Source organism: Cavia porcellus, unplaced genomic scaffold, assembly GCF_034190915.1.
Source record: "Cavia porcellus strain 051 isolate PalLab524CR breed Dunkin Hartley unplaced genomic scaffold, mCavPor4.1 scaffold_2, whole genome shotgun sequence".
Taxonomy (NCBI): Eukaryota; Metazoa; Chordata; class Mammalia; order Rodentia; family Caviidae; genus Cavia; species Cavia porcellus.
The window spans coordinates 99334371-99349274 of record NW_026947485.1 but is presented as its reverse complement, the minus strand read 5'-3'; the positions used below and the strand labels follow the sequence as shown (position 1 = coordinate 99349274).

General features: G+C 40.1%; 1 protein-coding gene across 8 annotated transcripts in view; it reads left to right on the top strand.

Moving 5' to 3' along the window:
- CUNH10orf90 (chromosome unknown C10orf90 homolog) overlaps positions 1-14904 on the top strand; it is a 223588-nt gene that overhangs the window by 130037 nt on the left and 78647 nt on the right. For 5 of the 8 annotated variants that reach the window (XM_063244927.1, XM_063244922.1, XM_063244921.1 and 2 more), the window contains one exon: positions 12180-12271. The exons of 1 other annotated variant lie outside the window; for it this stretch is intronic. In XM_063244927.1, the coding sequence (XP_063100997.1) occupies positions 12180-12271 (92 nt within the window). Of the gene's footprint in view, positions 1-5928; positions 6019-12179; positions 12272-14904 lie in introns of all 8 variants that reach the window. 2 more of the 8 variants (XM_003479811.5, XM_063244924.1) reach the window with 1 other exon arrangement.

The following is a 14904-nucleotide window of genomic DNA, read 5'->3' as shown; positions in this document are numbered from 1 at the left end:
GAGATATCACTTTATAGCCACTGGGATGGTTATAATAAAAATATAGAAATAACAAGTGTTGGCAAGATAGAGAAAAAACTGGGACCTTCTTATACTGTCACTAGCAGTGTAGAATGGCACAGCCATTTTGGAAAACAGTTTGGCAGTTCCTCAAAAACTTAATCATGGTATAACATGCAACCTCCCAATTTTATCTCTAGATATATAGGTACATGTTCATGCAAATATTTGAGCATAGATGTCTATAGTACCCTTATTCATTATAACTAAGAAATGGAAACAATCCAAGTGCCCATCAGCTGATGAGTAAAAACAAAATATATATTATATCTATACAATAAAATATTTTTGGCTCTATACAGGAACAGTGTCCTGACATGTATTATCACATGGATAAACTTTGTAAACACGATGCTAAATGAAAGGAATCAAACACAAAAGGCCACATATATGATTCCATGACATGTAATGTGCAGAGTAGGCAAATCTGGACATAGCATGTTGAGGGGGAGAGAGAGAGAGGAAAAGAGAGAGAGGGAGAGAGAGAAACTGAGACTTGGCTTTGCACAAAGGGGTATTTTAACAGAGAACTAGACTGAGGTCCAGGACCTTTAATAGACTTGAGTAAGAGAGTGTGCCCTGGCCACATCCGCTGGTGCTCCCTGTCCCCTGTTTGCTTCTTTGCATGGTGAATGTTGTGTATCAGTGGGTATTTCAGGCAGTTTTAGATCTTTCCATGTCTACACACTTAGGGGATAGCTTTCTTGCCCTGCTGCAGAAAGAGAAGCAGAGGACTAGAGTGCCCCAAGCTCAGCTGCCTTCAAAGCAACAACAACTCAAATGAAAACCTCGGGGAGACAGCAACACTGTTCTGATTGTCTTGCTCACCACCACAGACATGCTGTTGGGGATCGGTAGAGCAGCCTCTCTAGGTTTCTGATCAGGGACACTGTGTAAAGGCAAAAGTATGGGCGGGCAGCCGCAGCCTGGGCTTTTCCTCTGCTGCTGGCCTTTCCAATCTGATCCAGTGCCGGTAATCTCTCCCAGACCCCTGATGTGCATTGTGCAGCTAATGGCTCTTATAATGAGAAATTTACGACTCTAGGCTTTCAGACGTAGCACCAACCTCATTTGTCTAGCTCGTGGCAGAGCCTGTAATCATCTCTGGGCACCAGTTTTGGGTCCCACACTTGACACTCTGGCCAATTTAGTTGAACAGGTGAGAAATGAAGCCATGAAGTCCTACAAAAAGTGTCACATTGCCCCTTATGAAGGAGAGGAAATCTACCCTGACATCTTATGAAAATATTTTTTGCATCTTGTTTCCATAATGAACCTTAACTCAACAGGTTCTTTGGATCTTACTAGAATTTGTGGCTTTACAGCTGGGCCAGCGCCACTCAGGTCCTCTTGTGCAGGAACTTCAAAGGTGCCCTATTTTTCTTCCATGTCTATTGGTTTCCCCAGCCTGAACTAAAAATTAAAGAATCATCCTTGATTGTTCCTAGACAGTTTGTAGGGTAATGAGACTGATAATTGGGATTCTGGTGCGCTTTGATCTCATTTAAGGAGAACAGATTTTTTTTTTTTTTGGTGGAATAGAACTGATGACCTCTCAATTTCCAGGCAGGTGCTTGTGCTGCTGAGCTAGATTGCCCAGCCTCTGGAATGAGTCCCCTTTTTGGCCCTTATTGTCCATAGGAGGGTCCTGGTTTTCTGCCAGCTCCTGATTACAAAGGTAGAAACGGTACCTCTGAAATCAAACTGCTCCAAGACTTTCAATATGGTGTAATAATGATTGTGTTCAGCGAGCTGGACAGAGAAGAGAGGGCACCATGATACAGATGATGCAGTTTTCCACTTAATGAAAAGTCAAAGCTCACGTGCAGACTGCTGCCTCTCTCATGCAGTCTCTCTCAAGCGTCCCCTGTGCCTCCCAGCCAGGCCATAGCAACGCAAGATGCTATGCAGAGTAGACCTTGCATGCCTATGCAGATGATAGCACTTAGCTGTGGGGAGAGACCTATCCGATTAAGGTCACAGCTGAACTGCCAGGTGGAGTCTGCAACCCAGTGACCTTGCTGCCCATCTGGACTTTCCCCAGAACGTCATGCTGTCTCCTCAGAAGGCCAAAGGAATAGAGACAAAATTCTAACCTTCCCTTTGTGCTATTGCTTTTTCCTGCTTTTTGGAGCCTGGACCCACTGCCAGGAGAGTTTACACATTCTTGGGAATAGCCATACAACTCTTGGTCACCACACCTGGGGCCGGATTTCCTGCTCTGTGGAATCTCTCCTTGAAACAGAATGCATCCTCTTACTCTCACATTCAAATGCACAGAGAAGGTGATTGGGTTCCATGATACAGACCAGCTATGTTTAACTAAAGATCTTAACACAAAACCACTGCTCCTACCTCCCCCTCCATCTGTGCATGTGGTTACATAGGGAAGAAAAGATCAATTTTTTAGAGATGGTTTTAAGATTACTACTAAAATGATCTCCCCCCACCTACCTCTCAGAAAAGGATTCAGTTTTGTTCTAATAAAGTATTATATAATAAACCCAAGATAGAACCATACAACAAAATGCAGACAACTGTAACATTAAAAAAAAATAATCCTGTAAGTCAGGGTTTTAAGCAGATATTTTTGATTCCTGGCTCAATCAGCATTATTCACAATAGCCCAAAAGTAAAAGCAACTCCAGAATCTATTGACAGGTGGATAATCGGAATGTGGTGCATCCATACAATGGAATTTCACTTAGCCTTAAAAAGGAAGAAAGTTCTGACACACATCACAATATGGATGAACTTTCAAAACATCTAAGTCAAGTAAGCCAATCAAAAAAGGTCAAATGCTATATAATTCCATTCATATGAGGTGCCAGAGAAGTCAAACTCATAGGCATAGAAAGTAGAAAGGTGGTTGCCAGGGGCTGGGAAGAGTGAAAATGGGGAATCATTGTTTAATAGGGACAGTGTTTCAGTTTTGCAGGATGCAAAGTGTTCTGAAAATGAATAGTATTATTCATTGTACACCAGTGTGGGTATAGAAGGGCTGTTCATAAAATAAAAGTACATGATTAACTAAAAAAAATATTACAGTAAAAGGAAAATGGCCATTAATTCCCCACAAAATACTCTCCTCTCTTTGAACACGTTTGTCCCATCCTTCATGCCACTTCCTGAGGCAGATCTAAAGCCTTCCTTCATGTCTTTATGAGATAGATGAAAAGTATAGGGAACGCTTCTGCTGAGTGTCATCCAGTGGAAAGCCACACTCCTGAAAACACTGTGATATATCTAAATCCATCTTGTTCACCAGAGCTGGCATCGTGCCAAATCTCACAATTCTTCGAAGTTGAAATCATTGAAAAGTAAATGTTTCAGGACACCGGGACAGCTAAGCCAGTACAACTAACAATACAAAAGAGGACTTCCAGAACCGTTTCAGAAAGTGGCAAGAATAATGGAATGTGTGTTCAAAGCAAGGAGAAATATTTTGAGTGGATTATTTTAACACATTTAAAAAAAAATTTAAGTATTCACTATATTTTTTGATCATACCTTCCATTTAATGCCCTTGAGTAATGCACTTAAAAATGATCAAGATGGGAAATTTTACAGCCTGTGTATTGTACCACAATTTTAAGGGAAAGAATACTTAAGAGTAAATTACTAAATTCACATTGCATTGAAAAGATTTCTTTGTGTCTCTTTGTCCCATTGGGCTGTAAACTCTTCAAAATCAGGGACTTCTGGGCTGTAGTCACCATTGTTACCCAGTATGTAACTCAGGACCTAACTTAGGTTATTAGTGAGTTTTTGCCACCCAAGGCAGTAATGTGATGATGCTGACGTACATGTGAGCAGGCATCACAGAGGACACAGTATTTGCACATGCAATAGTGTAGGTCACCTTTATGGTCTTTGAGGTAGTGGCTTTACCCATCCTCCAAAGGAGACCCATTCTCCAACCATGTGAAAGCAGGACCATGGTGCTCCTCCCTGATAACTCAGAGCCAGGGAAACTATGCTTCTGCTTATAGGGGTCGGTGTCAGAACTGCAAAATTCAGTGGACAGACTTTTAAAACTTCTTTATTATGTGCCATCATTTTCTGACACAGAAGAAAATCATATGTAAAACTGTGGATAGTTCCATATTGCAATGTTTGGAGGGCTTGTCACGTGACAGCATCTTGCGGAGCCCATAAAAATCGTTATTTACCTCATTTAATAGCTCCTAGTCCCACACCCCATATGTCACTCTTCCTTTTTCACAGAAAAGCCAGAATAGCCCAGAGGTCAGGTGGCTATTCTAAGGCAACGGCACCAAAACAAGCAACAAGCAGCAGACACCAAAACAAGCAACTCCAATTCTAGCTGCAGGTTCTAGCTGTGACTCTTAATATGGCAAACTGTTGACTGATGGTTTTATGAAGGGTGACATTTGACAAGTCACTTAAAGGATGCTCAATACCCTCATCTATGGGCGGCAATAGTAACCTCCTCAGAAGACCACAAGATGTTTGAGGGACAACACTTAGACAGTGCTTGACTGTTTTATGTCTCTTAGTCAATGTGCCCTAAATTTTAGCCATATGACCTGATAGTGAAACTTACCAGACTCCAGGTAACTTGGAGCCAGTCATTGACACTTACACTGGTCTAATGCTTGTGAAACCGCATTTATATAATGACCCATGATGTGGATGCCTTATCCCAAGGAATAAACCTGTTCTCTTTTATGAAGTGGTACAGTTCATTTGAAGGCCAAATTATGCAGTTGGTCACAACTCCTCTTTGGCTTTGGCTGTTGGAATTTCACCTTTGAGATGTGATTCGTCTGCTCTAGGCCCATCTTAACCCAGGATTTCTGGTTCACGGATTTCTCCAGGTCATCAATAGCTTTTTTTTAAATCAGTTTACCAGTTTTTCAGTGTCGTTAGCTAAGTAGTCCCCATCATCTACAGTTTTACTTTCTGTGGTTTGTCACCATGTTCAGTCACAGTTCAAAAATATTAAGTGATAAATTCCAGAAATAAACAAGTCATTGATTCTAAAAATTTTATTATGCTATATTTTTGTGATTGTTCTATTTTATCATTATTGTTGTTAATCTCTCATTGTGCCTAACAATATACTTTATCATAGGTCTGTATGTACGAGGGAAAAATATAGTGTGTGTAGAATTTGGTGTTGTCCACTGTTTCAGACATCCACTTGGGGTTTTAGAATCTGTCTCCTGCAGACAAGGGGGCTACTGTATAAGCATCCTCAAATTGAGTTGCATATGAATTATAAGACTGTTCACCATAATTTAGCATTTTATTAAGTTACATGAAAACTGATTAGTATACAGTAAATGATTGCACAGTAATAAATGGTCATATTGCCAGACTCTAAATAAATCTGTTTCCAAATCCTAGTAGCAGAGAAGTCAAACAAGTTAACATATGATGTTATCTGGTATTTTTTTTTAATACGCAGAAACATTTAGACTAACAGAAACATTGTTTGGCAAGGGAATCAGCATCATCCACCAGACTGAAAAATTTTTTAAAATGTACCGAGGGCTTAGAAAGAAAGAGGGAAACATTTATCTGACTATAGACAGTGCATAAAGTAGTTATTTGTCTCAAATCTAGCATCACTCTGTACAACTTTTAACGCTCATGTGAACTTGCTTTATTTGTCAAAGGATCCTCAGATATAAGCATCAAAGTGGTGGCTGCTGTTTTTCTAACCAGAAATGTTACCTGAGGTGGCCAAGAGTGCCCCTCCCCCCAGTTGCCAAGTAAACATTCTGATGATTTCACATGGAGAGAGCTTTTTGAGGTTCTGTCGCTCAGGGCAGAAGGCTGACTCATTCTGAGCCGTCAACTCCATAGATGTAAACTGTGGCTGTTTTTTCTTTCGTTTAGTGTAACACATCGTTGTCATTAAAAAGCCTTTGAAACTGTGTAAAATGGCTTTGAAACATCACTGGAATATGATCAAACTGTCTGAAGAAGGTATGTTCTGACTTTTTCACCACAGATATCAAAATATAAATAATGTATTCATTCAGCTCACCCTCAGAAAGTATCTCCAGTTGGCTACGTACTGTGCTCAGAACCAGCAAAGGAGATGAATCAGTCCTCTAGACACTGGTCATTTTTCAGAGGCTAGTGACTAGATGCTTACAGTACAGAGTAGTAGTGCTAGGGGCCCTGTGGTGGGTTGAATTGTCTTTCTGCAAAAGATGTTCAAGGCCTTGAGACCTGCGACTGCTGTTCAGATATGAGGTATTTGCCTATGTAATCAAATTAAGATGAGGTTGGATTGGATTAGGGTGCGCTGCAAATCCAAAGCCTGGTCTCCCTACGGAGAGAGGTTTGAAGGCAGGAGCACAGAGAGAAGGTGAAAGCGGCACTCAGAGGTAGCCACAGGACAAGAAAGGTTAAGGACTGCCACCAGCTTCCAGACAATGGAAAGGGCAAAAACCCTCTTCTAGGGCCTTCAGAGGGACCATGGTCACCCCAACACCTTGATTTCAGACTTCTGCCTCTAGAATTCTTAGAGAATGCATTTCTGCTGCTGTAAGACACCCAGTCTGTGGCGATTCATTCTGGCAGCCCTAGGAAACCAAGAGGCACCAACATAGCTTGGTGGAGTAGACCATGGTATGCAGGCAGGGTTTGGTCAGGAAGCTTTTTGAAGAGGAGATTATCTCATGGTATATCAAGGGTAAAGAGTTAAGATTTATCCCAGTGGAAAGTTGGGAAGGAATCACTCATAATCAAGGCCACAGACATGATCAAACTGTCCATATCCCAAAAGTAGAAGTTGGCTTAGTTTAATGTTTCCTATCCAGGGGTCCCCTTCCAGATTTTTTGTGTTTGTCAGGCCCTGTTCTGGGGAAGAAATATTTCTCATGCATAAGAGTTTTTGAGGGGACATATAGGCCCCACAGTGTCACAAACTGACCAATTAAAGGAATTTAATAGAATCTGCCAGGAGATAAAGGTAGTGGGGTTACCAATCTGATTGTGACCTTGCCAAAACAGCAGCCCAGGGAGATTAAACTAACACAGTGGAGCAGAGGCCTTGGCTGTCAGGTGACACAGGAAATGAGGGAAAAAAGAATTATCACTCAGGGGATGGATTAGGAGAAGAAAGAAGAGGGCCTGCAGAGGAGTTGGCTGATTCCCTTTTGGAAAGAATGCAGTAGAAGTGACTTGCAGGCAGCTGAACCAAAGGCCTATAATCAAAGGTGACTACCTTGGCTGGATGTATCTTTCCAGGTTTGATAAGAGGCACAGAAAGAGAACTGTGGGAAGCAACAATAGAACCCATCCCCAAAGTAAGGTTTACCAGCTGGGAGGCAGAAATATGACAGGACAAACCAGGAATGGTGTCACCCACCTTTAATCCCAGCACTCGGATGGCTGAGGCAGGAGGGTCATCACAAGTTCAAAGTCAGCCTAGACTACTTAGCAGGACCCTGTCTCAAAAAAACAAAAACAAAACAAAAGAAAACAAAAAAACCCCAGGAAGACCACATTTTTGCAAAAGTCAAAGATGAAAAGAATTTCCAGAGGCATTGGGTAGTCAATGGCATCTAATCTCACAGAGATGTTTAGTCAAATCTAAATCTCAAAAGAGTTTCTGGGAAACATCTGTTTTCAAATAGTAAAAAGAGATATTGTAAAAGGAATCTTGGAAATGCAGAGTAAACCTTGACACCTATAGGACTAGAAGTGAAAACGGCCTTGAAAAATCATTAAGTGGGAGTTTTGATGCATACTAGCTTCTTCTGGTATGACTGATGCAGATATAGAAGGAAGAAAACTCACCAGACAAAGCACAGACCAGTGTCCATCTTCCACATGTTCCTTTCATGGGCTGATTCATTAGGCATAGATGACGATGTCTGCTGTTTTCATAGAGACAGTTTAAGAAATGTTGTACAACATGCAGCAACAGCATCTGATTCTTTGACCATATCCTATACTTGTTTTTCTCCAGAGATGCTGGATTTTCCTGATTTAATATTTTATCTTAAGCCATGTCCACCTTTCTCTTTTACATCTGTTTGGGCTGTGCTGACTTCTTTCCCATCTACTTCTACTTTTGTTTAAATCTAGTTCATTGGACAAAGTCATTTTAAAGATTCTTTCTCTTATCTGAACTTCTCTGGATGTCTTCAGCTGGAAGAATTCCTGAGGCTTTTTGAGGCCTGAGACCACAAAGCTGTGATTTTGTCTTGGTGTTCCTGGAAGGAGAGAGCATCTCTCACACTTTACTTCTCAGCTCAGGGTGTAGCAGGTTCCTAGGTCTGCACAAATTCCTGCCCAGCCAGGTTCCGTTGTTCCATGGATCTCTGGGAAGTAGCCCAAAGCCAGAATGACTTAGAATGTGTGACTCTGGCCATTGGAAACAAAAGTACAATTCTTCCCACCATTTCTGGAGAGAAAATCCCTTTGTATAGTAGTAAGCAGACATAGAGGACCAGAGAGCTGGACACTAAACTCAACCACCTTTCAGGAATTGGCAATGACAGTGGCACCTAAATGAATGGGCTGTTCAAAACTAAAGTTCTTGTGCTGGCTTTCATGATAGTTTTGTTCCAACTGAAGTCTTGTTTTTATCCCCATGGTAACTGGCTCAATATGGTTTTCTTAAAGTCATGGGGTGTTTTTTGAATGAAAACAATGTGGTTCCTTTCTGGGCCTTCAGACTCACCATGTGTAAAGGGATATATTGGTATAAGACCAACAAGTACTCTAGATTTAAGCTTTCTTGAAAGGCTAACTAAGCATAGGAGGTCTAGTATTAAGCATAGATGGCCTGGCACTATTTAGGGACCTCACTCAGTAGGTTTTTGGATTAGTTGATAGGACCCAAGAACATGTATTTCTCTCACACTCTTCTATGACATTGGTGCTGCTCTGAGACAACTCTCTGAGAGTCCTGCTATAAGTCATTGCCAGGAGGTAGTATCAGCTCTAGTTGTTTTCCGAGAAGCAGAGCCTGAGGCAGGGATTGAGAGGATATGGCTGTGGGAGGTCCTCTTCAGAAAAGAACTCACGAGCAAGACAGTAAAGAGGAAGAGCCAAGTCAGGAGGTTGTCAAGGTACAATCCCACCTTTGCTTTATGCTTTGTACTGTAGTATGTGCAACAGGGATATCTGGGACTTTGAGTCCATGAGACTCACATTGGCTGTGATCCAACATGAAGGATGATTTTCAGAAATAAGGAAGCTGTGAACTATTTACAGCGACTGCCTACCATCAGGGGTATGTGGTGGCCCCTCGGTGGAAGAAATGAGCAGAGCGCAGTGTTATTTTCTTTCTCTGATTTTCTACATGGGGAAACCAGACGTAGTGAGGTTAAGTAAATTATGCCAAGCCACACAACTAGAGTTTGAACTCAGCCTCTCAATCTCAAAGACAAGGCCTTATATTCTAATTTGCATAGGGCCTACACATGCTTGGCCAGTTCCATTAACCAGAGCGATTCTTTAATGTGATTACTACCTGTATGCTTATGTAGGCTCCTCTCATACTTTCTTTAATATTACAGTCATGTGGTTCACAGCCTTTCAATTCCTTTCTTTTGGTAAATGTTGCATTGTAAATGTTTTTCCACAGTACTACACAGACTTCATAGTCATTATTTGAAAGGCCCTATGTTGCATCCAATACATTTCTTGGAGTCTAGTCTGTGGTGGATAAAATCATGAAATCTCTGAAGACATCTTTGTCCTACTCTGAGGAATTTATCAGTGTGTGATTTTGTATGGCAAAAGAGCAGTTATGATCTAGCCATTAACTTTGCAATGGAGATTACCTTCAACTACCCAGGTGGGCTCATTCTAATCCAAGAGTCCCATCAGGCAGGAGGGTAGAGTCCAGAGAAGAGGATGTGATGGTAGATGCAAAGGTTAGAGTGATGTGGAGCTCGTACCTAAGGAATGCTAGTGGTCCTTAGAAGCTGTAAAAGAATAGGAAAATAATTCTCCCTTAAAGTCTTTGAGAAGGAATACAACCCTGCTGACACTGATTTTAGCCCAATGAGACCCAGAATTATAGGATAATGCTCTTGTGTTGTGATCATTTGTTATAGCAGCCCACAAGAAAGTCACATGTAGCCCAGCTCATCTGACCATGGCAGCTCTCCCTTTCCTGCTAGCAATAAGCACGTTCCAATACCTAGTACTTTTGCATGGTATTGTGTTCTTGGCATCACACTAAGGGCTAGTTAGTTGTACCACTTAATCTTTTTCAGTAACCTGATGAAGTAAACACTGTCATTACCTCCATTTCACATTAAGCAACAAGGGGACAGTGAGTAACTTGCCTGAAACATATATACAGCCAAAACTAATATTCAGGCTCTGGGGCCATGTGGTCCATTTCTAGTGGTTTTTGGCCACTGAAGCCACAGCATTAGTGACTGCTTGGACCTTGGTGTGAGTTGCCTTGATGATGCACATTAACAACTACAACCAGTGCCATTTATAAACTATGAATCCCCTACCCCACTCCTGGTCAATGCATTTACACATGGTTTTCTCAGTACATTGAAGGCAAAGATTGCATTTTTGCAAGAGGTGCTATTATTTGCATTTTATAGATGAAGAAACTCACAGAGGGTATACAGTTTATCTACTACAAGTCCAGCTGGGGCTGAGCTGGAGCAGACCCAGATCCATCTGGCTTCAGTGACTGGGTGATTCTAAAGTTCTTGAGCACAGTGCCACACAGGTAGAGCCAGGTCATTTCTGTCTTCATCAGCTTTATTTTCAATTCATCATGATTCATCAACTCTGCACAGAAATCCATAAGACCTTTAAGGTCTTATGTTTGTGCTTCACAGAAAGTAATCTGTGCACATCAACTCAGATAACCACACCTGTCACTCAGTAACAGTCATAGATTAAACCATAGCCATACATCTGGGTTAGCGCCAATGGAGGCTCATTGTCACCCAAGGACAAGCTGAGATAGCTAGACTTTGGACCAGCTATTGATGACCCTTGAAATTCTCTCAAGCCACATCCTCTTTCACAAATCTGCCAAACTTGAAAATACTGTATTATTTCTCCATAAAATCCTTTAAATTATATCTAAAATTTTTAATCAACCCTTCCAAGGGGGGGACCTGATTTGGAGTCATTCTCTGAACTCTTCTTTCTCATTACTAGCACCATGGTAGCTTCTTGAAAGATCACTGTTCCCAGAAGGTGGGAACAAATATGGAGAAAATTGTTACCCTGAGGCACAAAGTGTGGGCATGTGGCTTGGCTGACTCAGACTCTTCCTTCACATGCTGTCCCCTGTTTTAGTCACTTCCCTGCTTGAGCAGCATGATAAGGTCATGTAAGAGAACTTTGGGGTTATTGGTGCTGAGAGCTTATGGCTAAGGTGGTCTCAGTTCCATCTAAGGACCCTGGAAAACTTTAAATACTCCCTAGCTCACATCTAAGAATGGTTTTCTGCTTGAGAGCAATTTACTTAAGACTCAGTGGAGGACAGCTTTAGTGTATGAGGAAATTTAGACTGGTGCTTCTGTAGACACATCCATCATTATGTGTACTTAGACCTTACATTATTCTTAGCTGCCCCTGTGGACAGTACTCATGGAAAGGCACAAGTCAAGAACCACATACACAGCGTCTAATATTATCTCAAAATTAACCTCAGATATTATAAAACAATTTTAATATCAGTATCTGTGTCTTCCATTGCCCTCCAACAATACTTGGGTTAAGAGGCCGGATGAAAGTCTGTCTTGTATTTCCATTTTACCTAACTGTGTTGGTGCTGGGAAATCTATAGATGTGATTTTCTCTTTTTGTGAGTGTAAACTGAAGACACTGGAGAATGTGATAAGGCTGTATTTGTTCAATTATTACCATCTCCAAGGGACATAAACAACTATATGGAAGAAGGAATCTTGAAGCTTCATAAACTAAATAATAATGGACTCAGAGAGTATAAATGGAGTGAGGTGGAATAAACAAGGGAAATATACAAGGTTTTTATCATCGGTTGAAATACACTGAATTCACTATTGGCTAGTATAAAGTGAATAGGGGACATTAAATTTTATAGTAAAGTTAAAGTTATATATCCCATTTTATCCTTTCGTGTACTAAAAGTAGCAATATTATCTCCTTTTGTCTAGGATTACAGGACAACTATTATAGTACAAAAGATCAAATTTCCCTTAGAACTCTCCAGTCTGATGTTACAGAGAGGAAATCTAACTTCACCAAGGTAATATATATTTGTGACTTCTAGAGTATTCAGCAAAATGCACCTAACTATAAAATGTGATTGTTGGCCATCTTGTGATGTATTTGCATTTTATTTTATTTAGTCATAAATTGAATTAACACAACAGAAAATCTAGCCAACAATGATGAATTGTTGTATAAAAGTATGCAATACATGTATTTAATAATTCTTTAATAACTTTTCCCAAAAATGTGTAAGTTCTCAAACAAATAGAATATGGTGACTGCTATCAATTTTACACCAAAGTCAATTCATTAGAGAAAATAATAGAGAGAGAGATTATACCATATAGCACTTTGAATGTCAAGAAGAAGTATTTTGAAGTCTAACAAGCTAGCATAGGTTGTTTTAACTGCAAAAAGTATCAGTATGAAAGAAAGAAAAAAATTAGGGGCCATATTTATATAACACAATGCTTCAGATTCTAGAAGACAAAAGAATCTGCACACTGTGGATAATAACTAACTTATATGCCAACCCTGGATCTGAAGGTTCTGTCCTCGTTTTAATGATTGTAACAGGAAGGCTCTTTCCACTTAACAGAATTTTACAGTGTGACTTTTTCACCTGAAAGACTTGTACCAGGCATTACAGTTTATAACACATCTGCTGTCTGTCACAATGGATATTATACTGCTAACTTTTGTAATTCTTTTTTTTTTTTTTTTTTTTTTTTTTTTTTTTTGGTACTTAGAATCAAACTCACGACCTCATACTTGCCAGGCAGATGCTGTACTGCTGAGCTGTATCCCTGGTCCTGTAATTCTAAGAGGAAGGGAAATTATATAAATTGTTCTCTCATGGAAGATTCAAATAGCAAACATATCTGATAAAAATTTCCCTCAAAATCCTTGTCTCAGGTATTAATTTGATTTAGTTCTGCATTTAGTAAAGCTCCACATGGCCCGAAATGAGTAACAAAGTACCCCAGGCTCCAAATCCTACGAGATGGAGAATGGATGCTATTTTGGGTCCTGCGATTTAGTTATTGATCTTCAAAGCCCTCTCTATATGGAAATACTAAGCCTACTGTCTCCTGATATAAATATGTGTGGTTATAATTGATTTGTATCCTGGAAGCAGGAGCAAAGACCCAGGTTCAGGATGGAAAGTGAGCAGGAAGAAAAGTAGGTTATTGCAAAAGGAGGCTTGGAGGAGACAGCTGGGAGGGAGTGGAGGTGAGTCACAGAAATTGGGGAACACTGTTGGGGTGGATTACTACACTTAATAAAAGAAAGATTCCCATCTTTCCCACTTACTCTGTACTTTGAGTGGCAACTTTTCGCATTTTCCTGTTGATAACAAGAATACTCAGCATTTGTCATTAGAAACAGTATCCATCTTGGGGGCCATGTGGTCAGATCCATATAACAGTCTCAGTCTGTACCCCAATTAATTTCTGGAAATCACAACTTCTAAATATTTGCTCTGGAATTTCTTGGATCATCTCATTTGATAGTTGTATGATTTTCAAATTTCCCTCCAAACCTTTAAAGCTTTTAAAGCTTTCCCCTGTGTGTGTTCTATGGCTGCTGAAAGATGATGGAACATGCCAGCAGATGTCCTGCCCGTGCAAATGCCATCAATCTCTCTCTCTCTCCAGAGCCTGCACAAGATTGATTGCTTTTCCTTCCAAAATGCATCAAAGCTATAGGAATGATATGCAGGTACATCTTCTGCCAAGTGATTACTTAAAAGGAGTAAACTATGAAGCACAGTTTTCTTCTTTAAAAAGCTGAGTTTTTATAATAAAAGTCATTACAGTCTCCTGTAGAAACTTAGGAATATATATATATATATATATATATATATATATATATATACCTTAGTTTTCCCATGTATTTTTTTTACAAAAGCTTAAGACTACGAGGCATTTCAATTTTTATACTGCTCATTTATACAAAATATTCCATCACAAACAATTTCTTTTGTCATTTAAGTGATCTATTTTTTTATTTTTAATTCCTGCGCAATGTAAGATGCAGTTATGTATACCATAATTGGCTTTCTCACGCCACCTTTTTAAAGCATGTTGATTCTTGGGTGTTGACAAGGATGACACGGAGGAGGTAATGGGGTGTTTTGTTCCATGTGTACAGTTTCTGTTTTACAGTATGACAAGTGTTCTGGAAAAGGGTGGAGGTGATGGTTGCACAACATTATGAATATATTTGATACAACTGAAATGTGTGCTTAAGATGGTAAATTTTATTTTGTGTACCTTTTACCTCAATGGAAACATTGGAGGAAAAAATTGATTTTGCCAGCCTTTCAGTGTTATGTATTACACTGCATGAATTCTTTGGTTTTCAGGAACTGCATACAAAGACAGTGGTTTCACAACAGATCGTGAAAAGAGCTTGATTTTTCCATTTGTCTGAAAACTCTGCCTCCGTTACTCTACACTAGAGCAAATGCATCTATCTGAAAATGCTCTTACATATAGAGTGAACTGACACTAGGTTAACAGATTACTTGGTGATGATGACTCTGAATCTGCTCCATGGGAATGAATAGATTTTTAGTGGACATGGAGGTCGCCATTGTATCTGTGGGGAGATGTATGCAGATTCTATCTGGCAAGTACAATTTTAGGCTGCAGAAAAGCAGTG